Raw genomic sequence first — 26067 nt, 5'->3', positions numbered from 1 at the left:
CACATGGTGGCTCACAACCACCTGTAATGAGTTCTGACGCCCTCTTCTGGTGCATCTGAAGTCAGCTATAGCATCCTTCCTTATGATAATAAAGAGATCTTTGGGCCAGAGCGGGGTTGACTGGAGTGAGCAGAGGTCATAAAATTCGATTCCCAACAACCACATGAAGGCTCATAACCATCTGTACTGTTACGGTGTACTCATATATATATATATATATATATATATATATATATATATATATATAATAAATAAATAAATCCTTAATATATATATATATAAAATAAATAAATAAATCCTTAAAAGAGAGAGAGAGAAAGAGAGAGAGAGAGAGAGAGAGAGAGAGAGAGAGAGATCAGCTGTGTGACTTTGGCTCTGTCTCTCAAAAAAAACCATAGCTTTAAAAAAAAAAAAGATTGAAGAATAAAAAAATAAATTAAATAAATCAATCAATCAAGTCTCACAGTGTCTCGTGTGCTTTAGAGCTACTGAGGACCCTAACTCTAACAATGAATACCTATGCACTCAATGTTCTTCTTTCATTACTTTTTATATCATTTAATCCTCACCAAAAAAAAAAAAAAAACATAAGAATAGATTTCTACTTCCACCTCGCAATATTTCACAGTGAGTGTGGCTTTCGGAAGTAATTTAAGGGCATTCTTATCCCCACCACTAAAAACTGCAATGTCACTCAAGTAAAACTTCGTGACATAACCACAGCTGGTGTTGTACATCACAAGTAAATAGAAAGTATCTTCCGCACGTTTTATCTAATTAGGTCCCAACCAAACAGTCAAGGAATATAGATTTTCTTGGCAAAATGACTTTAAGTGTAATTATTATTTACAGCTAAAAAAAAAAAAATTCAGATTGTACTGTCCGAATTGACCTTAAACTTTGAAGACAAAATAAATTCTAGACTATGACTAAAGATTCAGTAAAGCAAATTTTAGTCTCTGGGTTTCAAATCCTTAGCATTACTAATTAAGCGGCCTTGGATACTTTAGTCTTTCATCTGTGAAATGAGTATTGGCCTCTGGATGAGACACACAAGCATCTACCCCAGAGTCTGATACCATTAGTATACCACACACGTAATAAAGCAAGTAGAAGAGACTGACTAACCTATTCCACAATTCACTCCAAAATATTAAAATGTTTCCAAGTGCCATTCTGTGTGCTGGAGAAGAGCACACCTGTATTCCATTACCCTGTAAGTTTCTGATGGTAGTCATTAATGAAATAAGGTGATAACCACATAAAATGTGTCTACTTAGAAACACTTTATTCGAAAGATGGCCCGAATACAATTTCAGCCCCTATTTTCTTACAAGACATGTTACAGTGGTTAAGTCTGCATGAGATAAGTAAATACAAGTCTGAAAGGTACTAGTGATATTTGTGATTTTTGCAGCAGTTTGAGCTGGTGAATCAGCTGGTTCAAACTGCCCTCATGAATACATACATCATTTTCCATACCTGCTCCTGTAGAACTACCAGGCCACCCACGAAAGCCCGTAGTAAAGAAGACTCATTCCAGATGGACACTGTGGCCATGTTTTCATGGCTTAAGTATTTACTGACATTAAGTACTTGGTGTTTGAACCCTGAAACTTGTCAACTACTTCTGTTTCAAAAATAACACAACTGAGAAAGGCCTATCCAAAAAAATACCATTTGTCTCAATTCATGTCAATGAAATTAACTAAACCTCTCATTGCTAATGATTCTCTACTTTCCAAAAATTAAAATTAAAATTAAAATTAATCTTTAATCTTTGAGGAACTTGTTTTAGCATACATCCAGAATCATTTTTATAATTAGCTCATTGATACTTTTGCAAATACACCTAGTTCACTTATAACTTAAAATTGTGATAAAGTATCTAGAGGTAAATATCAAAACTGTAGTCTAAAATATGTATATTATCTACTTGTGCTTGGAAACGAAGAGGACACACAGAATTGTTATGTTTTCTAAGTCTAAGATCCACTGGGGGTGGAGCTTTTATACATAATTACTATTCTGCAATGAAATATCATTCCAATAGTGTCACTGTCACCAAGTATATATAATAGTACACCATCTCTTTAAATCTCACTGTTTTTCAGGTATGTTGATTTCACTGTGTAATATAACCTTTTTCTTTCCCCTAGAGACAGTATTGTAATTAATTGCACCATCTGACTACAACCTATGAGAACCTGTGTACATACAATATTTTCATGCAAAAGTTTGTATCACTTAAGGACATCAGCACAAGAGGTCAAAGCAGCAGTTCTGACCCCAGGGCTTGCAATCTCTTTGAGCATCAAAGGACCCTTTCATAGGGGTCGCCTAAGACTACCAGAAAACAGATATTTACCCTGCAATTCATAACAGTAGCAAAATGACAGTTATAAAGTAGCAGCAAATATAATTTTGTGGTTGGGAGTCACCACAACATGAGTGACTGTATTAAAAGGTCACAGTCTTGGGAAGGTTGTGAACCACTAGTTAGGTGGATAAAGATGCTTGCTTGCTCTCAAACTTGAGAACTCCAGTACCACTTCCTGAATACACATGATAGAGGAAGAAAACAGACTCTCACAAGTTGTCCTCTGCTTTCTGAATAAGATAGCATGCACAGCGCGCGCGCACGCACGCACGCGCGCGCGCACACACACACACATACACACACACACCAAATAAATGTAATTATTTGTATTTTTTATAAAAAGTAGTACAGAGTACTTTTAAGCAAGAAAATAACTCCAGCTTTTAATTATTTTTTACAAGTATCGTTAAGTTGCCTAATAGATTTTTAAAGATAGAGATATGTATGGTGATAGATGCGTCCAAAAATAGGACAAACTGAACAATCGCGACTTGAGAACTAAAGAGCTTTCTTTGAATTTCATTTAGAGTGCTCTTCAGGCTTCCTGCCTCCTAAGAGATTTCATTTGTTCAATTCAACTTTTAATAGTTTCTCAAACACGCAGATAAAGCCCGCTCTCTCTAGCTTATGTGTGGTGAATAAAGACCTTGACTTTTTTTTTTAATGTCACCTTAGAAAGAACCTTTGAGCAATATTCATCTCACCTGCAACACGTTAATATTAAAAGGCCTCTGATGTATTCCACAAACACTTTCCCAAGCGGGACGATTTCCCTCAGCTGTGTCTGGGAAACTGAAACTACTGGCTAAAGCTGCCTAACCTGCCTCATCAAGTTTTACACTTTTACACACTCCTGATTGACATCTCAGAAGGTTCACTGGCTTTGTTTTTGTGGGGTCATAGCCCACTGCTGATGCCTTCTTCACGAGAAGGTAACAGAAATCCAGGGAGGCTGTGGCTTTCGCAGGATACCTGCAAGCATCCAACAGCTTCTCATTTAAATAGCCAAATCGTAGGGGGTAGGCTTTCACCGCTGCAAACACAAACAGTAACAGGCATGCCGACTTCCTTCTAGCAACACCAGTACATGTACAAGTTCTGCACCACGGCTTAGAGAAAAGTAGCTGGTTGACGCATTGATGGAAAAGCTATTTTAAAATTACTCAAAGAGTCTACAGCCTCAGTCTGACTGGGGGGCTCTAGCCTCCTTCACACACACGGTCTGTTTTCCTGCCTAATTTAAGAATGAATCGTTGACACCTCCAGGTGCAATACCCCGAGGAGAGAACGTACCCATCACAATGCTAACCAGGGGTGTACATAACACCACCACCACCCCGCGCCCGCAGTGGGTGCCAGTTCTTACCTTAGCAGATTAGACAGGGGCAGAGGTCCGGATCCACCGCCCAGGATTCCTCCTTTCCTACCAGATAGGAGTTTCTCCACCAGAGCCACATTGCCAGTACGAGCAGCTTCCAGCAGCTCCTGGTCCTTCCCCATAGTCTCTCACCGAGTCCGCTACAGAGTCCTTTCCCTGCTCCAGTCCTCCTCCAGGTCCACTCCCCAAAAGCCAGGGCCCTCCCCGCCCCACCCTAAAAGGATGCCCGGGCTTCAGCACGCTGAGATTTCCTGCAGCCCCGCGCAGGGAGCAGCACTCCCGTCCTCCTTCTCTCGGCGCAGCTTCTACAATGGGGAGCAGCCCGTGTTTGGGCAGAGGGGCTGGCCAAGCGGCGACGCGCCCCCACAGCCACTCCCCTGCATTCCCGAGGCCTCCTTCCCGCGGGTGGGGTGCGAGCGGGTGGGGACCGGGCCCGGGCGCTGCCGAGGAACGGAAGGAGGATGCTGAGCTCCGAGGAGGATGCTGAGCGCAGAGAACACCGAGCCCTGAGCAGGATGCTCCGGCGCTGACAGGATTCTGGATGCTCCGGCACTGGGGAGCACACCAAGCACTGAGGCTGATGAGGAGCGAGTCCAGCGCGTCCTCCCCGGTGCTAGAGGGTATCGAACCACAGCGGCGGCGGCGGCCCGTGCGTACAAGCGCCCAGCCTGGACCCGCCTGGGTTCCGCGCCGGGCGGGCTCGGCGCTTACAAGGGCCGGGGCCCGCGTCTAGGGTGGCTGCGGCCCGCGCTGAGGCTGGGCTGTGCGGGCGAGCCGCGGCGGGTGCGTGAGGAGGGCGGCGGCAGCAGCTCCGAGGCTCGGCCCGCGGGGGGCGTGTGCGCGCGGCAGGTGCGGCCCCGGGCCGGCCGTGGGGCGGGCAGCGGAGGGGGGGGTCAGAGGAGGGGGGTAGTGCAGCTCTGTGCCAGTGGGCGGGGCCCTCCTTGCTCCCTCCTCTTTCCTCCCTCCTCTCTCCTCCCTCCTTCCAAGCTCTTTTCTCCCTCTCCCTCCTCTCTTCTCTCTCCCCCCCAACTCCTCCCCCCCCACACACATACACACACACACCGCTTCTGCTCACTTCTCCCGTCTCCTCTGAAGAGGTTTAACTGTGTGAGTACTGGAGATCACCCCGCTAGCTGGTGAGGCGCCTTCTCTGCCTGGAGCCCAGAGTCAGTAAACTAGACTTGGGGAAAATCTTCCGCTAGGAGGTGATGGAGAATCTGATGCTGGAAAGAGGCGCTTTTGCTGTTGTTTCTGTCCCAGTCCGGAGGACTTGAAGGATATTTCATCCTCTTGCTTTACCTCCTCTGGTGAAAGTCTGAGTCCGTCCTTGGAAGAGGCTGAAGAGGTTTGTTTTATCCTAGTTTCTGAACCACTGAATGCCTTGTGACTTTTGCAGGTTTTTTAGGGTCTTTAATCAGCCTGAATTTTACTTGGGCTTTGGAGAGCTGCTGACTTGTGCAAATACCAGAAAAAGGGTTCTCATTGGAAATTCTTCCACATCCACCCTAGGAAAAATATAAATGGGCATGGATGAGAGAGCTGCTTTAATTTGCATATATCATCAGCAGTTCATTGTGTATGGCTGCCTTGATTTTGTTGGATGTTTTCCTTGTTCGTGGCAGACAACGCATACTTATTTTCTTTTGAAACTTCCTGTGACAGCCTGTGGTCAGTTGATAGGAAAAGATGTAACTGTCGTTTTGCTTACAACAACCCAATTACTACATATTACTTTAGAACTAAAGGAGAGATCCAGAAAGGGACAAGATGCCACACAGTCACTGGCTGACAAACTGGACCAGGGAGCTAGTATGACGGCTCAGCAGGTCAAAGTGCTTATGCCCAGCCTGAGGACCTGCATTCAGTCTCCCCAGTCCTCATAGTAAAAGGAGAGAAATCACTCCCACCAGTTGTCCTATGGCTTCCATACACACACACACACACATACACACACACACACACACACCTGTGTGCTTCCATGAAAGAAAGGAAGAAAGAAAGAAAGAAAGAAAGAAAGAAAGGAAGGAAGGAAGGAAGGAAGGAAGAGAGAAAGAGTGGGAGAGATAGCTCTACAGTTAATATTTCCTGCTCTTGCAGAGAACCAGTTCAGTTCCTAGCACCCATATCAAGTAGCTGACAACTTTGTGTAACTCCAGCTGTAGGGAACCCAGATCATCTGGCCTCCACAGGCCCTACACTCATGTACACATACCCACATACACATACACACCCACATACACACACAATTAGAAATAAATATTTAAAATAAATCAATAATAATGGAAACAGCTGGATCCTAGAATTGGCTTAATTCAGATCCCAATCTCACCCCCCCATTGAATAGCAAATTACACAGAAGTTCATTCTTACACACATTTGATGAGCAGTTACCACATGCCAGAAGCCATATGTACTAAATGCTTTCTGTATTTTTGTTTCAACACTCAACATTCAACAACATTTCTGTAGAATATGAGACTATCATGTGTGCATTTTGCTCTTCTGTGGGGGCAGAGGTACCTCTTTTATCCTTAGTGTACATATGAGGAGACTGATAAGCTCAAAGGCATGCAAGTAAGGCTCGACAAATCCAGGACTCCCTGGATTTCAGGCCAAAACTTTAAGTAAACAACAGGGAAGATAAAGATAAAGATAAAGATCATCATAAAGATAGATGGATGGATAGATAGATACATAGATAGATAAAATAATGTAGAGTGTTTTTCTATAGCTCAGTAGTCTAAGATTTTTATTTCAGTGGCTCAGAGCATCAGGTAAATTTGTAGCTTCTGCCTGCAGGATCCCCAGAGAGCATAGAATTTGACTGTCTGATGTTTTGTTTTTGCTTTTCATTTTAAAATCTATTTTAATAAAAAGATGACATGTGACCCCTGATATAACAAGCCTAGAAGAACAGTTCGTGAAACAAGAAATGAGTAGTCATGAATTCATTTTTCACAAGGAAATCATTTCTCTTCTTTACTACTGTTGCCTCCTAAACAAAACAAACTTTTCCCAGAATATCCTGCAAGTATTCAGATGAGTAAAGCTAAAATATCAACCAATATCAAATCACGGATGAGTTTGTGATTGGGGACTTCCGAGTTGTCCTTATTAAAATCATGCAACTTCCAGAGAGAAAACCATTAAAAATGATTTGAGCTAAGGATCAATTCCAAGTTCCAGGCACTCTGCTGACTTATGATATTCAAAGGCAATTCTCTACCCTACACTTTTTATTTTAGTTAGTTTCTAACTTCCTATTGATGAGGACGAAGGTTTTCACTGAATGAGAATAAGCTCCCAAATTAAAAGAGAAAACATTATTCCAAAAATCCACGGAGGCCATATATTTTAAGTGTCCAGATTTCATCAAACATTTTTGCATCTGCGAGTGGTAGAAAGAAGCATTAAAGCTTGGGAGTCAACTAGCCGACCTGGATCACACTTTGTTAGATAAAAGTTTGGAATTCATCTCTCCTGAGCTTCCCCATCCTAACAATATATTCTTGTGATGCAATACAGAAATTCTTATTTTATCCTGATTTTAGGACTAGGAGGTAGATATAATTGCTTTTTTAAAAAGTAGCCCTTATTTCTTTTAAATCCATTATTTTAAATTATGGTAAACACAAATGTTTACCATAAATAATAAATAATTTGAGCAAGTCAAGGAGTGTGTGTGTGTGTGTGTGTGTATGTGTGTGTGTGTGTGTGTAATGACACTCTTGTTGGAGTCACTAAATGGAGCTGAAAATAAAAATAGGAAGTAAAACAAAGACAAAGCGGTAGACATGTATTTATAAAATGTAAATAAGTAAAACCTTTGAAAACATAAAGACAATGAAGGATCTAGAACCCAGATAACTTAGAATGATATCCCTCGGTCTGTTGGTCTGTTTGCAGTGAGAAAAAGGAAAGATAATGTCTTAAGATGTAGAGTTACCGAGTAAGGCTCAGGCTCTCCACCTTCCTGATGCTGTGACCCTTTAAGACAGTTCATCATGTTTTTGATGATGGCAAACCATAAAATTATTTTATTGCTGCTTCATATCTGTAATTTTGCTACTGTTATGAACCTTAATGTAAATATCTGTGTTTTCCAATGTCAACCCACTGAGGGGTAGCGGCTCATAGGGTGAGAACCACTGAACTAAGGCATGGCGATTTGAATTGAGAAATGACTCCATAGGCTCTTGTAATGCTTGGTGCTGTTTGGGAAGGTGATAGAGCCTAGGAGGCAGAGCCTTGCTGGAGGAAGAACATCACTGGAGGCTGACTTTGAGGTTTTATAGCCTGGTGTCACTTCCTTTTCTTTCTCTCTGCTTCCTGTTTGTGACTGACATGTGATCTCTTTCCTTCCTGGCTTTGAGACCAGTCTCCTGCTCATGCTGCCATACCCTCTCTGCCATCATGGGCTGACTGTATCTCTTCTAGAACTTTAAACTCAAATAAACCCCTTTCTTCCCTAACTTGCTCTCTGTTACAGTACTTTACCACTGAAACAGAAAGGTAACTAACGTATAAACAAAGCTAGGATAACACTGTAACTTGGATGAAGCAGGAAAATGCTCCCTTCGCCCATTTCAGGCCTACCTCTGAGGCTGATGGTCTATGGGGCAGATGTGAACAAATCCTATGTTCAGAATATAAGGATGCTAGAACCTTAAGTAAGAGACCAGGGTTTTTATTCCTGTGTTACATTTAATTTTTCTTTCCATTTCCCCTGCCCCTCACTATCTTGAGGAGGGGTGGCCACAGACAAGCACAGTGCAATATGTAAAGTCTTAATAAAAATTTACAGCCCATGAGCATTGAGGACCATGAGCTGATAATCACTCAGTCCTTTCCAAATGAGTACATCATGTATGTCATCTTTATTGCTGCCTCAGATAAGTTCTAGTAGTATACAAAGTACAGAGATCTCTGCTAAAGTCATGCCACTAATGAGTCACACACACACACACACACACACACACACACACACACACACAAAACCGCCAAGTGATAAGCCTGCAAAGGGGAAAGGGGACATGTCCTTGCTTCATCCAAGCTACAATGTTATCCTAGCTTCATTTATGCATTAAGTTACTTTTCCGTCTCAGTGGTAAAATACTATGGTCAGAGGGCAAAGTAGGGAAGAAACATTTTAGCTTAGAGCTCCAGAAGACCTATCTCCCTGGAAATGTAGACCTTGGGACCTGCCTCTGGGGAAAGCTACATATATGTGAACATATACAAAACCGATTCTGCCAGATTAAATTTAGAAGAGGCTAAATATTCAGACATTTTTTAAGTGTCCAGATTTCAAGGAATATTTCATGGTAGACAGAACCATTAAATCTAGGGGACCAAGTAGATGATATGTTTGTCTGTTAGGTGAGAACTTGAAATTCATTTCTACCCAATCCAAACAATAAATTCTTTGGTCAAATATAATTTTTTTTTCATTTCATCCTGATTACAGGACTAGGAGCTTGTCTCCAAACAAAGTCAGAACAACAAATGAAATGAGAAATAGGAGGCTGGATGCCAAAGAAAACCCACTAACCTACTTAGTGACCCATGAGGCAGAAGAGGCAAGGGAAAAAGAAAACCAGAGTTAAACCAGAAGCAAATCAACTCCACCCAGTGGTAAAGCATTCCCAAAAGATCTGAGTGGGAAAAACTAAGCTTTCATTGCCTCACAGCTCCCTCTTAGAAACAGAAGTTTCCTGTCCTCTAGGGAGAGCCAGTGAGAAGGAATAGAGATCCCCTGGGACCCTGATCCTCACGTTCCATCACCCTTCTTATGGCTTGTGATATTAACTCCCTCCCTTCTCGGGGACAACCGCCTCTGTGCTACTATTTCCTTTGAGAGCCCCACATATACCCAAGGTATGAACCCACACATACTCACTGAAAATGTAGTGTAGTCTACAAACCCTCACACTAAGAGAAGGTCTCAAAAATTCCTATAGTTTTCCCCCATCTCTTTATTTTTCTACTGAAAAGCTGGGTAGGATGCTCCACACCATTAATCCCAATAATCTAGAAGTGGGTGGATCTCTGAGTTTGAGGCTAGCCTTGTCTACAGAGTGAGTTACAGGACATCCTACACAGAGAAAATGCCAGGTACATCTGATAACCTATTATATAACACCTGTCTTAGTTAGGGCTTTATTGATGTGAAGAGACACCACCATGACCACAGCAACTCTTATAATGGCTAACACTTCATTGGGGCTGGCTTATAGTTTCAGAGGTTCAATCTATTATCTTCATAGGAAATATGGCAAATATAAAATAGGAAACATGGCAGTATGCAGGCAGACATGATGCAGGAGCCAAGACTTCTACATCTTTATCCAAAAGCAGACTGAAGGAGACTGATTCTACACTTGGCAGAGTTTGAGTATAGGCGGTCTCAAAGCCTTCCTACAAAATGATGCACTTCCTTTAACAAGGCCACACTTCCTAATAAGGTCACTCCCTATCACTAACCATTGAAACACATGAATCTATGGGGGACCAAACCTATTCAAACCACCACAGTAACTCAAAGAAGCAGTTAAGAAGATGCACAAACATATAATTTAGTCTGGAATCTGATCACCCTCCAATGCTAATCCCAGCCTTCCTTCTTTAACCCTATCATCTAGTCAGTAGTGCAGGTTGTGCGCTCTCTGTCACAGGCACTCAGTTCTGCTGTTGCACCTTAAAAGTGGTCTTGAGAAATACTTAAACAAATGAGTGCACTTGTAATCTAGTAAAAAACCTTTCCTTATGTACACCGAAATGTGAGATTTGTATCATATTCACATATGACAGGATAACTTCTCAACAGCTTAAAAATGCAAAGGCTGGAAAGATGGCTTGGTGGTTAAGAGCACTCACTACTCTTCTAGAGTACCCAAGTTCGACTCCCAGTACTTAGAACAGATCAGAGTTACCAGTAACTCTACTCCCATGGGATTCAATACTGCCTTGTGGCCTTCGCTAGTACTACACACATGTGGTACACAGACACACATACAGGCAAAGCACCATACACATGAAAATATTGTTAATGATGAAAAAATTCTTAGTTCTTTGGTTATAAAGGCTGTCAATTGGGATGGATGCAAGTTACAAATTTTACAATGACTTGATCTAAAGCCTACTGTCTTGTTAGGGTTTTACTGCACTGTGATGGTAAACAGACACCATTACTAAGGCAAATCTTAGAAAGGACAACATTTAATTGGGAATGGCTTACAGGTTCAGAGGTTTAGTCCATTAATCATCAGGGCAGGAGCATGGCAGCATCCAAGCAGACATGATACAGGAGGAACTGAGAGTTCTACATCTTCATCTGAAGGCTGCTAGTGGAAGGCTGACTTCCACGCAGCTAGGAAGTGGGTCTTATAGTCCACAACCACAGTGACACACCTTCTAATAGTGCCACTCCCTGGGCCAAGCATATACAAACCGTCACACCTACCTAGAATAATATTTCATTTGGCCTGATTGTTTAAATGCAGGGGTATAGGGAAGAGGCAGAATAAATGGCCCCTTTAAGCCATCTCCCCCAACCCCTCAGCCTGGGCAGGTAGGAAATCTCCCCATCAGTAAATCCTAATTCCCATGTATTTAGTAATGGTTCCAGCATCTTTCGCTGCAATTTTACTATGCCTTTTTTTTAGACCTTCCTTGTGTCCACCTTTGCCACAATTACAGCAAGCATCTTGAAGAAGGGGCCCAACCAAGCCATAACTAAACTTATGGGGAGAAGGAGGGTGCATGCTAGTATAATTGACCAAAGACAAGGGGCCCCACACGACTGAGATCCCAATCTCTTGAGAGTGGCTACCAGCTGGTTGATGCTGATGTCTTCGAGGGAAAGCAGTAATCATGGATTAACTGTAGTTTCTTCAACGAACTACCAGTGCCAGGTTGAGGAAGTGCATCTGGAGGATGCACAGTCCCCTTCGAGCATCCTCTGATGGTGGACCAGAACCAGGGGCAAAGCAGTGATGATGGTTTGCAAAACTTTGAAGTATAGTACACCCACACACCACATAACAATGTCCTTCATGTACACAGAAAACTTGTACACAGCAGTGGTCTCGTGAGCTCATATTGCCTACTAACATAGCTGTTGCAGATTGTGTGGGCATGTTATGTAATAGCAAAATTGCCTAAACGTGCATTTCCCAGAATGCACCTCTGTCATTAAGCAATAGAGGACTACCTTTGAGAATGAGTATTAAGTTAAGGGATAGTAGCATTATAATGGACGTAATCATGGATGGAAGTTTCAATTCTTCATACCTTGATCTCTAATTTCACAGCCAGTGTCTATCCTCAGCTTCCCAGTGTTCCTAACTCTCTATTTCCATTCCTAAGACTCTTGGACATCTGGTCTGCTTCCACTCTTGAAATTTCCAGCATTTTGGTATTCTACTTCCTCCTCTAGGGCAGAACCCTATCTACCCCTTACTAGTTCCTATAAAAAAAAATATGATCACTTTCAATAACTTGGAGGGTTTCATGTTTTCTTACAGAATTTCACCAAGCATCTGAAAAACCATTTTTATTTCTTTTTATTTAGCACACTCTGATACTACCCAGAGAGGCTCCTGGGCTTAGATGTTCAGCACTGCCTAAAAGAGACCCTTGAAAATTGTGATCCAGTGGCCTAGATGTAAGCCACTACATCCCAGCTGTTTTCCATTGGGGACATCCTTCTCTTTCTCATGGACTTTCTTTCTTCTTTCTTTCTTTATTTTTTTCTTGGTTGATTTGTTTGTGACAAGATCTTATTGTACAGCTACCTCAAACTCCCAATCCTCCTGCCTCAGCCTCCTAAGTTCTAGAATAATAGGCTTCCACCATTGTGCCTCAGTTTCTTCCTCCTGTAGTTTGATGGGTACAGTTTCCATTATTAACAGCTGCAATCCCATTACTCCAGATGGTCAAGGTAGGAAGACTGCCACAGGTTCAAGAACAGCATGGACTGAGCACTATGAGCCAGCCCCACTGAGCCCATGGGGTGGACAGATAAACCCCAGGATGGGGAAGCAAGTTGGCTCATGGAAAATGACTGTGAATTCCAAAGAGCTAAATAAGTTAACATTTCCCATCATGCTGCTGCAGCCAACATTGCTTTGTTTGATGGAACAATACAAGATCTCTTCATGCTATGTTGTACTTGCCTAAAACACACACACACACACACACACACACACACAAAAGCCAGAGAGAAAAACTAAGAAAGATTTGAAACTAGAAAAAAAGTTAGCTTTCTGGTCTCACAATTCATGTGTCCTTTGTATTTTATTCTTGTCACCTGATATTAGCCTTTCTTGGTTTTTCTAGGTGTACCACTATACCTGAACTTACAGCTGTTTGTCTATAAACATGTATGCATCATGTTTAGAATCTGCATTTGAGGGAGAGCTTGTGGGAGTTTTTTTTTCTTTCTGAGTTTGTGTGACCTCATTTAATATTATATCTTCTATGGCTGTCCAGCTTCCTAGGTCTTTAAATAACCTTGCTTCCCCTTTTCTCCTTCCCAAACTATCACATGAGTATACTCATTTGACTGATGGTGATCTACAAATCCCTGAGGTTCTGTACACATCTCTTCATTATTTCATTTATTCTCTTTTTTTTAGAATTATTTATTTATTTTAATTTATGTGAGTACACTGTAGCTGTCTTCAGACACATGAGAAGAGGGCATCAGATTGCATTTCAGATGGTTGTGAGCCACCAAGTGGTTTCTGGGAATTGAACTCAGGACCTCTGGAAGAGCAGCCAGTGTTGTTAACCACTGAGCCATCTCTCTACCCCTCATTTACTCTTTAAAGTTAGTACTTTTCAGAAATCTGTCTTCAAGTGCTCTTGCTCCTTTTCCTCTCATCTGTAGCTGTTGAACACCTATGATTTTTTTTTATCAATTTAGCTATTATATATTTTCTGTATCAGTACTTCTTTTTTTTTTTTTTACTAAGTTCTACTTCTTTCTTGTTACTTATCATTTTCCTGGTTCTCTTTGTGAATATTGTCCTTGAAGTATTTGAGTATATTTAAAATGGCGTTTTAAACCTTTACTAAGTTTGATACTTATGTTTCTGCAGGGACATAGACTAAGATATTTTCTTTCTTTAAATGCACTGTATTTTTCCTGTTTCTTTTTAAGCCTTGTGTTTTGTCAAAAATTAGGCATCTGGAAAAAAAAAATACAGCCATAGCTGCTTCTTTGGAGATATCTTTGGAGATAGTCTCTGAACTGGAGAAGTCCTTCACAAATTAAACTAACAAACATTTTTTAGTCTTCTCAGACCTTTTCTGGGCATACTTTCTCCTTTCCATCTCCTCCTCCTCCTCCCTTCCCACCTCTTTCCCCCTCGTCTCCCCCCTCTCTCCACCTCCCCTTCCCCACCCCCCTCTCTCCCCCTCCAACTTCCCCTCCCCCCTCTGGGTTGTGTGTGTGTTGTATATGTGTTACGTTGTGTGTTGTGTCTATATGTTTTGTGTGTGTATGTGTGTGTATGCTCGTTCATTTGTGCATGCATGCGTGTTTGCTCTTTTCTGATTCCCTCAATGTAGACAACTGCTTTTAAATGTCTTGATTTTCTGGGTTTTTCCTTTGCTTATTATTAAAGCTCTAGCTGTTGTATTATATTCTTCAGTCAGTTGTCCCTGGCCCCAGGAGTGTGTGAGCTGCAGTTTCTTACATTTCCATGAGCCCTTTGCACTGCTTCCTGTGGCTCTCAGCCTGAAATCCAAACTGTTCTACTTTTAACTGTCTGAGCTCTGAATTAGGTAACAAAGAGACTAAGCAGGTATGCTCTAGACAGGTTTGAACATTGCTTTATACTGTCCACTCTGCTATCTTCAGTTAGCAAAATGAGATTCACAGCCATGTTTTCCTGAAATTTTCTGAGCTGTGCCATGCCAGGGAATAAGTTAGAACAAGTGAGTGGAGGAAGGAAGGAAGGAAGGAAGGAAGGAAGGAAGGAAGGAAGGAAGGAAGGAAGGAAGGAACAAAGGGAGGGAGGGAGGGAGGGAGGGAGGGAAGGAGGGAGAGAGAGGGGAAGGAAGGAAGGAAAGAAGGAAGAACGGAAGGAAGAGAAAGAAAGAAAGAGAGAGAGAGAGAGGAAGGAAGGAAGAATGGAAGGAAGAGGAAGAAAGAAAAAAAGAAAGGAAGGAAGGAAGGAAGAACGAAAGCTTTTCCTGCGTTCTGAATGTGCACTTACTCCGGGGCTCATTCACTTCCTTGCTATACATCACTACTAATTTTTGGAGAACTCAGCAATGGCTATTCTTGGCTGTCAACTTGGCTACATCTGGAATTAACTAAACCCATGTGGTTGGGTACACCTGTGAGAATTTTTTTCTTTATTAAATCATTTGAAGTGGGAAGACTAACTTTTAATCCAGATCTTTGCAATGGGAAGATCCACTTTTAATCTGGATCTTTCGAAGTGGAATGATCCACCTTTAATCTGGGCCACACTGTCTGATGACAGCCTATATAAAGGACACAGAAGCGGGAAGCTTGCTCTTACTCTCACTGGCAAGTCCACTCCTTCTCTGGCATTACAGCCTACTTCTTTGGAGTTACACAACATACTGAGGACCAGCTAAGACATCCAGGCTTGTGGACTGAACTACTGGATTCTTGGACCTTCTATTGGTAGACATTGTTGGTCTAGTTGGACCACAGCCTGTAAGCCATTCTAATAAATCCCCTTTACACATATAATATATGTATATAACATATATAATGCATGTATACATATGTATATAATGCATATATGTGTATGTGTATATACATTATATATAAAATTGCCCTTCTTGGAGCTGGAAAAATAGCTCCATGTTTAAAAGTACTGGATACTAGAAGACCTAAATTCAATTTCTGGCACCCACAAAGAGGCTCACAACTGCTTATAACTCCAGTTGCAGGGGATCTGTTGCTCTCTTCTGAGGGAACCAGGGTGGGGTGTGTGTGGTGCTCAGATAGACAGACAAAACAACCATATACATAAAATAGAAATAATTTTTAAAAAAGCACACACCTGTGGCATATATCTTCATGTATTTATCTTCAGATGGTAGAGTGTAACTGCAGTGTCTTCTCATTCTTATGACTAGCTTTTTGTGAGATGTTGCCACATCCCCCATTTCCCCAAGCTTCAAATCCAGGCCTGATTTCCCTTAGCAAATAGGTTAGATTGTGTGTGTGTGTGTGTGTGTGTGTGTGTGTGTGTGTGTGTGTGTTGGGATTAGAGGCTTATGCAAATAGGCTTTTAACAAAGATCATAGCAGCAAAGACCTTGAAATCGCTGGCATTGGAGTTTGGCCTCTCTTATTTTGGGGATCCTGACAGTTGAGGTAACTAATGCAAACACTTGCAGTATCTGACTCCACTTAACATGCCTTGGATTTTCTTCATGTCTTATTGGCAAAAGTGTCTCTTAAAACCAAGTAAGAGGAAGGGATAGGTGAAGGGAAGGTGATAGGGAGTTTCTAGAAAGTAGTGAAGCTTTACATAAATATAGAAAGAAATGGATTATAACATTGATTCTGAGTTAAAATGTGTGTGTATGTGACTCTGTGTGTGTGTCTGTGAGTCTCTGTGTGTATGGCTGTGTATGTGTGTATGTATGTGTGTGTGTGTGTGTGTGTGTGTGTGTGTGTGTGTGGTTGTGGCTATGGCTGTGTGTGTATGTGTCTGTGTATGTGTCTGTGTGTGTGTCTTGTGTGTGCGTGTCTGCATATGTGTGTGTGTCTTGTGTGTCTGTTTGTGAGTGTTTGTGTGTGTGTGTGTGTAGCTCTGTGTGTGTCTGTGTCTGTGTGTGTACGTGTCTGTGTGTATGTGTCTGTGTGTGTCTGTGTATATTGGCTGTGTGTGTGTCTGTGTATGTGTGTGGCTGTGTGTGTGGCTGTGTGTGTCTGTGTATGTGTGTGGCTGTGTGTGTGTGTGGTGTGTGTGTGTAATATATGAGGAGGTGTGGTGTATGGTGTGTCTGTATGTCTGTGTGTGTATCTCTGTGTGTATGTACATATGACATGTGTGTGGCTGTGTGTAGCTGTGTGTGGCTGTGTGTATGTGTATATATGTACATATGATGTGTGTATGTATGGCCATGTGTGGCTATGTGTGGCTGTGTGGCTGTGTGTGGCTGTATATATGATGTATGTGGATGTATGTGTGTATGTATATTGCTGTAAACATTGATATGCATCTGCCACAGCTCATGGGAAGGTCAGAGAACTCTTCAGGTTTTTTCTCACCTTCCACCTTGTTTTGAGGCACTCTTGGTTGTCCACCACTGGATATGCTGGGCTACCTGGGCTGTGTACCCCTGACTATTTTTCTTTGCCCACCTCCTATCGCATTGTAGGAATAAGGGGGTCACAGACACACTACCATGCCTGGCTTTTCCGTGGGTTCTGGGGCTTGGAGCTCAGGCCCTTGTGCTTGTATAGCAAGAGCTTTACCCACTGAGCCATCTCTCTAGCCCTTGGCTGAATTTTTATTGATTAGACAGAACAGGAGGCCTAAGATGTAATGATGCTGAACATTTTGGCAAGATAAACTCTCTTTATACGACCAGCCTATGGAGATAACAGCCAGAATCTGTTTAAAAGCTTTGCCTGTAACCAGACATTTAATGTGGACTGTTTCATTACAAGTTTTGAAGGTATGTACATGTATGGTGGCATCTAGAAACTTCTGTCCTCTTCCCCACTGCCACATCCACCGGGAAGGGACTTCAGGAATACTGCGCCAGACATTCTAACATGAGACTCCCTTGAAGATCAGCTTGTAATAATTATATTTTAATGCTGTGCTTTTGCTTTTATCAGCCACATCTTCTAGGAGGAGGGAAGGATGTTCTTGGGAACATCCTCCACTACTCTGTGTAATGGATTCTTTATGAAACCTCACATTTGTGAGTAAAGGAGCTGAACTAGGAAAGTTTGGGTGAGCAACAAGACATTTATTGTTCTTTGCAGACAATGCTAACTAAGCCATTGACTATTACTCTTCTCATCTTGACTCCTAGGAAAGAGACAACGGCAGGTTTGGCATACTTGTGATCTTTACATTCTGGCCTTTACTGTTTATTTAACATATTCTGTCTTTGTTTCCACAGCTGTACAGCTGATATTTGATGTTTTAGTTATTAGCGCTCCATCTTATAAACTTCCTGTCTGCCAGGCGCCACTCTAGCTTATAGAATGAACACTAAGAACAGTATCTTCCTATCTCCATGGAGCTTCACTCAGAAACTATAAGAGATATCAGTAATCAAGAAAAAAAGAGGCTACCCCTTGGGTTTTGCCAATTTTTATTTACTGCCTGTGGTGGTTTGAATATGCTTGGCTCAGGAAGTGGTACTATTAGGAGGTGTGACCTTCTTGGAGGAAGTGTGTCACTGTGGGGGTGGGCTTTGAGACCCTCTTCTTAACTGCCCGGAAGCCAGTCTTCTCCTGTGTGCCTTCAGAACAAGATGTAGAACTCTCAGCTCCTCCAGCACCATGCCTGCCTGGATGCTGCGATGTTCCTGCCTTGATAATGGACTGAACTTCTGAACCTGTAAGCCAGCCTCAATTAAATGTTGTCCTTATAAGAGTTGCCTTGGTCATGGTGTCTCTTCACAGCAATTGAAACCCTAAGACACTGTAGCAAACATGAAGGCACAGCGTATCATGGAAGTCAGCTCCCCTTTCAGCAAACATGTTAAGAAACACACTTACATTGCCTTAATGATGTAACAAGAGCATGGATTTCCCGGGGTATTCATTCAGATCTTCCTAGATGCTTGCAGTGTACTAGGAAGTCTGCCAAGTGCTGGCGTTTCAGCAATGAACAAGCCAAATGTGATCACAAGTACACAGAAGCTGCATTCTATTCAGGCAAAGGGCTATGGAGCGGGGACCAACAAACTTGATGAGTGTTAGGAAGACTGTTCAAAGCCCCAGGACACAGAGCAGCAGATCCATCACCTAAGTCCGGGGGGTGAATGGAGGATCTCTCTCTGGGGGAGATATTGAATCTGGGACCTGAGAGATGAGGCAGAAGGAGGACAACAGGGAGAAACATTCCATGAACACCACGAGGAGCAACTGATAACTGACCGCATGTCTCCCCCTCTCTTCACCTCTGCTTCTAGCTTGCTTTATTCCTCACATCTCCCCACTGTGCCTATATACAAGTCATTGAATTTTATTCCCATCATTGAATGCTCTTAATTTCAAAAACACATAAGGTATTATAAAAAATGCTTTTTTCTAAAAGTGAAATAAAATTCCTTTCTCATTTGCGTGTACTCCCCGACATCATTTTAAATGGTATTTGTGTGAGGAAGTCTCTCTATAAAGGAAAACAAAGTAAATAAGCCATGGCTCACACTTTGCAGAGTGCCTGCATATATGTTGCAGACCAAGGAGTAAGGATAGGAACGGCTTCAATGATCTGAAAAAAATGCTAAGCTAAATATAAAAGCTGAATAGTTAATTCTAGCTATAATTGTCCACCATACATATGCTTTTTAGTTCCCACGAGCTAACAAAGAAACATGTGCAACTGATTCTCTATTTATTTGCTGCAATACAAAGTCCTCCCACTTACCATGTTCATGGGCTGGCTCCTTCCTGTTACCCAGCTGAAGCTGAAACCTGCCAATATGGGGACCAAGCTGGACTCAATTTGCAGCCAAGAACAGAAGGGAAACCATTGTGAGATTTTTCTGGGCACAGTAGTTCTCATCAGACTAAATGTGTGTGTTTTATTTTATATTGCTACCAAATGCTTCCCTAGGCATTTTCCATTCTCCTTCAAGTCATAGGAGATATCAAAATAAAGGGCTAGAATGGTGGGCAGAAACCCTGGGTTTGAATCAAAACATCTGGAGTTCAAGCCTGGTTGACCTTTCCTTAGTTTAGAGGCCTTGGGGAGATATTGTGCCCACATGGGAATGTAATACATACTTTACCTTCAGAGGTATGTTATTAGCTTGCAGTATTATTGTTATTAGATTGCAGTAACAAAATACCACAGAGTAAAAGAGTTAAAGAAGAGAAGGATGTTTCCACATCACTCCAGAAGCTAGACATTACAGGGTTAATATCTTCTGGCCTCTCTGGTTGGCTCAGCCTCCCTGTTGTCACAAGTCTTACTTCCCTGTGTCTTTATCCTTACTCTCCCCTTACAGGGACAGTACTCAATTGAATTAGACTTCTCTTAACTCATTTGTTTGTTTATATAAACCTAGTCAGCAAATAAGTCTCATGCTGATGTAACTGGGATTGGAATTTTGCCATATGAACATGAACTTGGAAAGACACAGTTCGGCCCACAAGAACAAAATAACAGATTTACTATTTGTCTCTCCGTCTATCTGGTTGTGACATAGCCACATATATCCCAGGCTGGATATATGTAACTGAGGCTTGCCTTGAACTCCTAACCCTCCTACCTTTACCTCCCAATACAGGAATTATAGGCATGCAGAGCACATCTAGCTACTTAGCTGTCTTGAAAATCAGATTAATTAAGACTGCTTAGTTCTAAGTAGATGTTCAATAAATGCTCATTAAATCTAAACAAGTAAAATTTAAAAGTTATTATTATGTATAATGTTATCTATAGCTCCACTTGGTGACTAAATTGATGGTAAAGGTAAATTTTAAATAACAAAACTATGTTTTCACAGGGATACAGAGCTCCTGTCTGGTGTTTAGAAGTAATTTCATGCTTGAACCAATTCCCTTTCTTCTTTTGAGATTTAGCATAATCAGGGAGATGTTATTTCAGTTTGAAATTCATAAGCTCATAATACTCATTGGAGTCATAAGAATTTTCTCATTGTGAAAGTTCTGAGTATTTTCAAAATTTTAATAATTGGAGCTGACTCTTTCTCATATTCTATTCTAAATTAAATTTTTTAGTTTTTTATTTAGTATTTGTGTGTGTATATGTATGTATGTGTGTGAGAGAGAAAGAGTGAGAGTGAGAGAGAGAGAGAGTGTGTGTGTGTGTGTGTGTGTGAGAGAGAGAGAGAGAGAGAGAGAAGCTAGCTTATATGTGGAGGCCAGAGGACAACTTTCAGAAATCACTTCTCTCCTGGAGACTCAATAGAGACCATCAGGCTTATGTGACAAGCACTTTTAGGCCATCTTACTGACCTCAAACTATAAACATTTAAGTTAATTGTTTGACTCTTAAGTTCAAGTATATAAATGTTTCTGTATGTGTTCCTACTACATATAGTAAAAATGTAAAATATTATTAATTAATAAATACATTAATACTATGATATTAGTGAATGAGTTCATTATTAATAACAAGCACAAGGATAAAGAAACATTCTAGTGCTATTTTGGGAGCAAAATTAGACTAATAGAAGAAGTGACCATGGCAATATCCTCAGACATTAAATCATTTCCCTAAAACAATCAACACCAAGAGGTAGACCAGCTGGCTGAGTACTTACCCAGCACATGTGAAGCCCTGGGTTTGAGATCCAGCATTGCATAAAGCAGGCATGTGCATGCCTTTAATCACAACACCCCAGAGGTATAAGCAGCAGGATCCCAAGTTCAAGGTCATTATAAACTATAATAGCAAGTTCAAGACCTACAAGAGACTATCTGAACATCAAACAAAACCTGTCAGCCTGTTTTTGTAATTATATTTGGTAGTTATGAAGTTTCTAATAAAGAAAGTTTCTACAAAGGTAGAAACTCAGATATCATCTGACCCTATAAATTTGATCTACTATTTTGTACAAAGATGTGGGGAGCAGTGAAGTATGTGGGGAGCGGTGAAGCTGGAGAGGCATTCGCCATGGCAAGATGGCGCCTACTTCTGCTGCGGACTCCTAGTAAACAACGGTTTGCGCATGTGCGTAGAGTGAAAAAGACGCCATGTCACGGCCCATCCCAGGGCTTTAAGTAGGGTAATGAGCGAAAAGCCAATCATGGGCAGACACGCCATGCTGTGATGTATATAAGCAGTGCGGATTTTGGGTTCGACCCCTTTTTCCCTATGGATGAGGACAATAAACGTTGCTGCAGAAGGAACCTAGTGTCCGCGTGTCTTCTTGCTGGCGAGACGACTGCGCAGGCTACACAAAGACAAAAAAATTAAGTCATGACTAGAGCCTTCGATAAAAACCAAGTATATCATTTTTGTCTCTTAGTTGGAGTATGCTGTTTTAGGTTAATAAACCTACATACAAAGTAGCTCACTACAGCCACCCTGATAAAGGCATATAGAAACATCCTAATTCTAGAAAAGGGTGGGAAGATTATGATAAATGGGGAGACAGAAAAATTCCAATGTCTTGGGGGTAATGTTTTTGTTGTTATTATTGCTGTTTTAAACATTAATTTTATAAACTCTATTATGTTAAAAAATATAAATATGAAAAATCTCACATCAAAATTAACCAGACCCAAAGTCTCCACAACTCAATGAGCTTCTGTATGATTTCCCTTACCCTTGGGAGTAAGGAAAGAAAGTAATATATCCAAATTGCTAGGGATTTGTTGGACTACTTATCTTTAATACAATGATGTATATATTAAAAATACATTCCACATAAAGTATTTAAGACTCATTCTCAATTAAGCATGTTGGTTCATGAGACCATATCCTATAATCCCAGCACTCTGGAGGCCTTGGCTACATAATGAGTTGAGGCCAGCCTGAGCTACAAAGTGAGACCCTTCTTTTACAAGTCTCTCTGTCATTTCTAGATATACATCACTTATATTTGTAAGATTGTGGAGAGAAAAAAACTTAAAAATCTTCCTTATCCACTATGCCTGATGGTCTGAGTTAAATCCCTAAAATATACATTGTGGAAAGAGAGAACCAGCTCCCACAAGTTATCCTCAGGTGCCCGTATGTGCATTGTGGCATAGCATGTGTGGTGGTTTGAATGAAAATGGGTCCCATAGACTCCTAGAGAGTGGCACTATTGTAGGTGTGGCCTTGTTGGAGGAAGTGTGTCACTGGGGTGGGCTTTGAGATTTCAGAAGCTCAAGACAGGCCCAGTGTCATTCTCTTTTCCTTCTGCCTGCTGATCTAGATGTAGAACTCTCAGCAACCTCTCTAGCACCATGTCTGCCTGTGTGCCACCATGCTTCCTGCCATGACAATAATGGACTAAGCCTTTGAAACTGTAAGCCTGCCTCAATTAAAAGCTTTTCTTGGGGTCTGTAGAGATGGCTCAGCAGTTAAGCGTACTGACTGCTCTTCCAGAGGTCCTGAGTTCAATTCCCAGCAACCACATGGTGGCTCACAATCATCTGTAATGGGATCCAGTAAACTCATCTGGTGTGTCTGAAGACAGCTACAGTGTATTCATATAAATAAAAATAACTAAATCTTTTTTTTTTAAAAAAAAAAAAAAAGCTTTTCTTATTAAGAGTTGCTGTGTTCATGGTGTCTCTTCATAGCAATAGAAACCCTAACTAAGCATGATCACAGACACACACACACACACACACAAGCACACATTAATAAATGCAGTAAAAATTAAATACAATAAAAATATATAGATGACACATAATGCATACAACATGAAATTATAATGGTGCCTATTTGGGTAGAGAGAGGGGGCCATAGGAGATGTGATGACAGCTCAATGATAAGAAGGTAAATATGATCAAAGCACAGAATACACTAAGCCAGGTGAGGTGGCCCATGCCTATAATCCCAACTCCTAAGATATGGTTTCAGGTGGGTAAAAAGTTCAAGGTTGTCTTCAACTACATAGTAGTGACTAAAAGCCAGACTGGGAAAGACATGAGACACTGTCTTTTCAAACTCCCGTAAAGTCATAGCCCATACTAATATCTGGTACAATTAATAAATGCTCATTAAAAGAATTGTAATGATGAGTATTAAGTTGGCAAGGTGGAATCTATCTGCGTTTTAAAATTTTTTTACAGCATTGATGATCATGACTTTGTCTTCTGCAAGCCACCCCAAGCTAAAGGGAAACAACAGCAAACCTGCAAATAGGTTTACATACCACAAGAGCAGGGGCAGAACGTAGCCTTTACTTAGGGAGACAAAAACCTTGAGAGAACGATTGTATTGTTTATCTAAGCTTAAGTGTCTTAGTTTGGGTTTCTACTACTGTAAAGAGACACCATGACTACGGCAACTCTTACAAAGGAGAGGATTTAATTGGAGATTGCTTACATGTTCAGAGGTTTAGTCTATTGTCATGGCAGGAAGCATATCAGGGTGCAGGCAGACGTGGTGCTGGAAAGGGACTGAGAATTCTATATCTGGATCCTCAGGCAGTAGGAAGGAAAAGTAAGCCACTGGGCCTCAGTTGAGCATCTAAAACCTTAAAGCCCGTCCCCAGTGACAGCAAAGCCACACCTACTCCCATAGGCCACACCTCCTAGTAGTGTCACCCCCTGGTGACCAAGCATTCAAATCTTTGAGTTTATAGGAGCCATTCTTATTCAAACCACCACATAGGCAAATGGGTTTTTAGACACCTCAAAATATTTTCTCTTCTTCACCTCACACAGCAAAATCTGCTCCTACAATTTAGTATTTGTCCATAATGCTAGGCATTCAGGTAGGTGCTTTCCCATAAATAAGCAATGACCAAAGGATGATGAACATTTCACAGGTAACATCGGGGATCAGATGCCCCAATTTGTGTAAGTCTCTGAAATTTAACCACCAACTGAGGGCAGGTGATACCTATAAAACTCAGAGAGGAAACTGAGTGGGAAGTGTTTGTGAAATTGAAATTAGGGTGAATACTAGAAGGCAAAGGAAAACTTCATTTCTGCACCTGAGCTTGTGTGCTGAGATCCCTACTCACCTTTGAATAGTTTAGAAATAAAGACTTATTTCACACAAATGGTATTCTTTAGAGACAGCCTCTAGGATGCTGCGGTGCTATTGACCCAGGTGTGCTGTAAAAGAAATATTGTGATGTGACAGCCGCTTTCTTTCACAGCATACTCTCTGTGGGACCAGGAGTTTTCAGCTAAGTATGGCTGTAGGGGTTTATAATGTAAGTTTATTAAGATGCCAGCACTTGCTAGGCAGAGGCAGATGAGTCTCTGTGAGTTCAAGGCTAGCTACATAGGAAGCTCCAGGCCAGCCAAGGATTCTTAGCGAGACCCTGTCTCAAAATAAATATAAATAAAAAGTGTGTTAAGCCAAAAGTTTAAAACATAATCAGGAAACTATTTCTCTCTTTCCATTTTTTTTTAAAAAATGAGGTCTTGCTATATTGCCCAAAGTGACCTTGACATCATGATTCTACTGTCTCAGCCTCATGAGAGGTGGAAATATAGGCGTGCACAACCATATGCAGTTTGGCACATGGTCTTAAGGATTAATCTCAGAGTTTGCCTTAATACAATAAGCTGAATCTACTAATTATATCAGTCACTGTGGGTTAGTTAGCTACAATAACAAATTAATACAATAAGGCAACCTACCCAATGTCCTTTCTTATATGGATGCTAATCCTGTTAGATTGGGGCCCCTGTTCTCGCCTTACTTGCCACTTAGGCCTTATATGTTTAGGTACAGTCACATAGGTGTTTATGGCCTTTGAAATCTAACTTTGAGGTCTCATTCTATAGCCCAAGCTTGTAGAGGCATTTTAATCTAGCAACATGACTGCTCGGGCAAAAGATCACAATCAAAGATCTAGGTCTATTTAATCTGACTGGAATGCAGACATGCTCTGGATTACAGTATGATCTGGCTAGAATACAGACATGCCCTTAGCACATACCTTTAATCCCTAACAACGAAGTTAAAGTTAGTCTGTAGAAGGAAGCAGCCATGTTTGAAAGTGATGTCCAATTGAGGGGCAGACAAAGTGACAAATCAGAGAAAAGTTTGACAGAATGAGTCAGAGATAGGATACGCCCAACTCTCACAAGAACAGACAGGAAAGGAAAGACTTAAGAGAGTAGTGGAGAGAGAGAGAGAAAGAGAGGAGGGGATGGAGTTCAATCAGTGCAGCTCATGCAGTGCACATCAGCAGAAACAGAACAAGCCATAGAATGAGAAAGAGCCAGATTAGCTGGCCTTGAACTCAAAATCCTGCTAGTCTAAGTCTCATAAGTGCTGGGATTAAGTATGCTTGTGTACCCATCCCCATGATAGGTCTGCAAGGGGAATTTTAAAAGGAACACAATTCCCTTCATTGCTGTTACACTTTAAATGTCTTCAAAGAGTACCACTTGTTTAGGACCAAAGATACTTATGACTCTTTCCATAACATATTTAGCTTGCTTTGCATTTTAATCCAATAGGCATTCAAGA

At 41.3% G+C, this 26067-nt stretch overlaps 1 protein-coding gene across 7 annotated transcripts in view; it reads right to left on the bottom strand.

Annotated features, from left to right (window-relative positions):
- Anks1b (ankyrin repeat and sterile alpha motif domain containing 1B) overlaps nucleotides 1-4543 on the bottom strand; it is a 1082674-nt gene extending 1078131 nt beyond the window's left edge. For all 7 annotated transcript variants that reach the window (XM_031349133.1, XM_031349134.1, XM_031349137.1 and 4 more), the window contains exon 1: nucleotides 3747-4543. In XM_031349133.1, coding sequence (XP_031204993.1) covers nucleotides 3747-3880 — 134 coding nt within the window. In that variant the 5' untranslated portion in view covers nucleotides 3881-4543. The remainder of the gene's footprint in view (nucleotides 1-3746) is intronic.
- Nucleotides 4544-26067: the final 21524 nt, after the last annotated feature.

Source organism: Mastomys coucha, unplaced genomic scaffold (assembly GCF_008632895.1).
Source record: "Mastomys coucha isolate ucsf_1 unplaced genomic scaffold, UCSF_Mcou_1 pScaffold4, whole genome shotgun sequence".
Lineage (NCBI taxonomy): Eukaryota > Metazoa > Chordata > Mammalia > Rodentia > Muridae > Mastomys > Mastomys coucha.
This window is presented reverse-complemented; position numbering and strand designations above follow the sequence as displayed.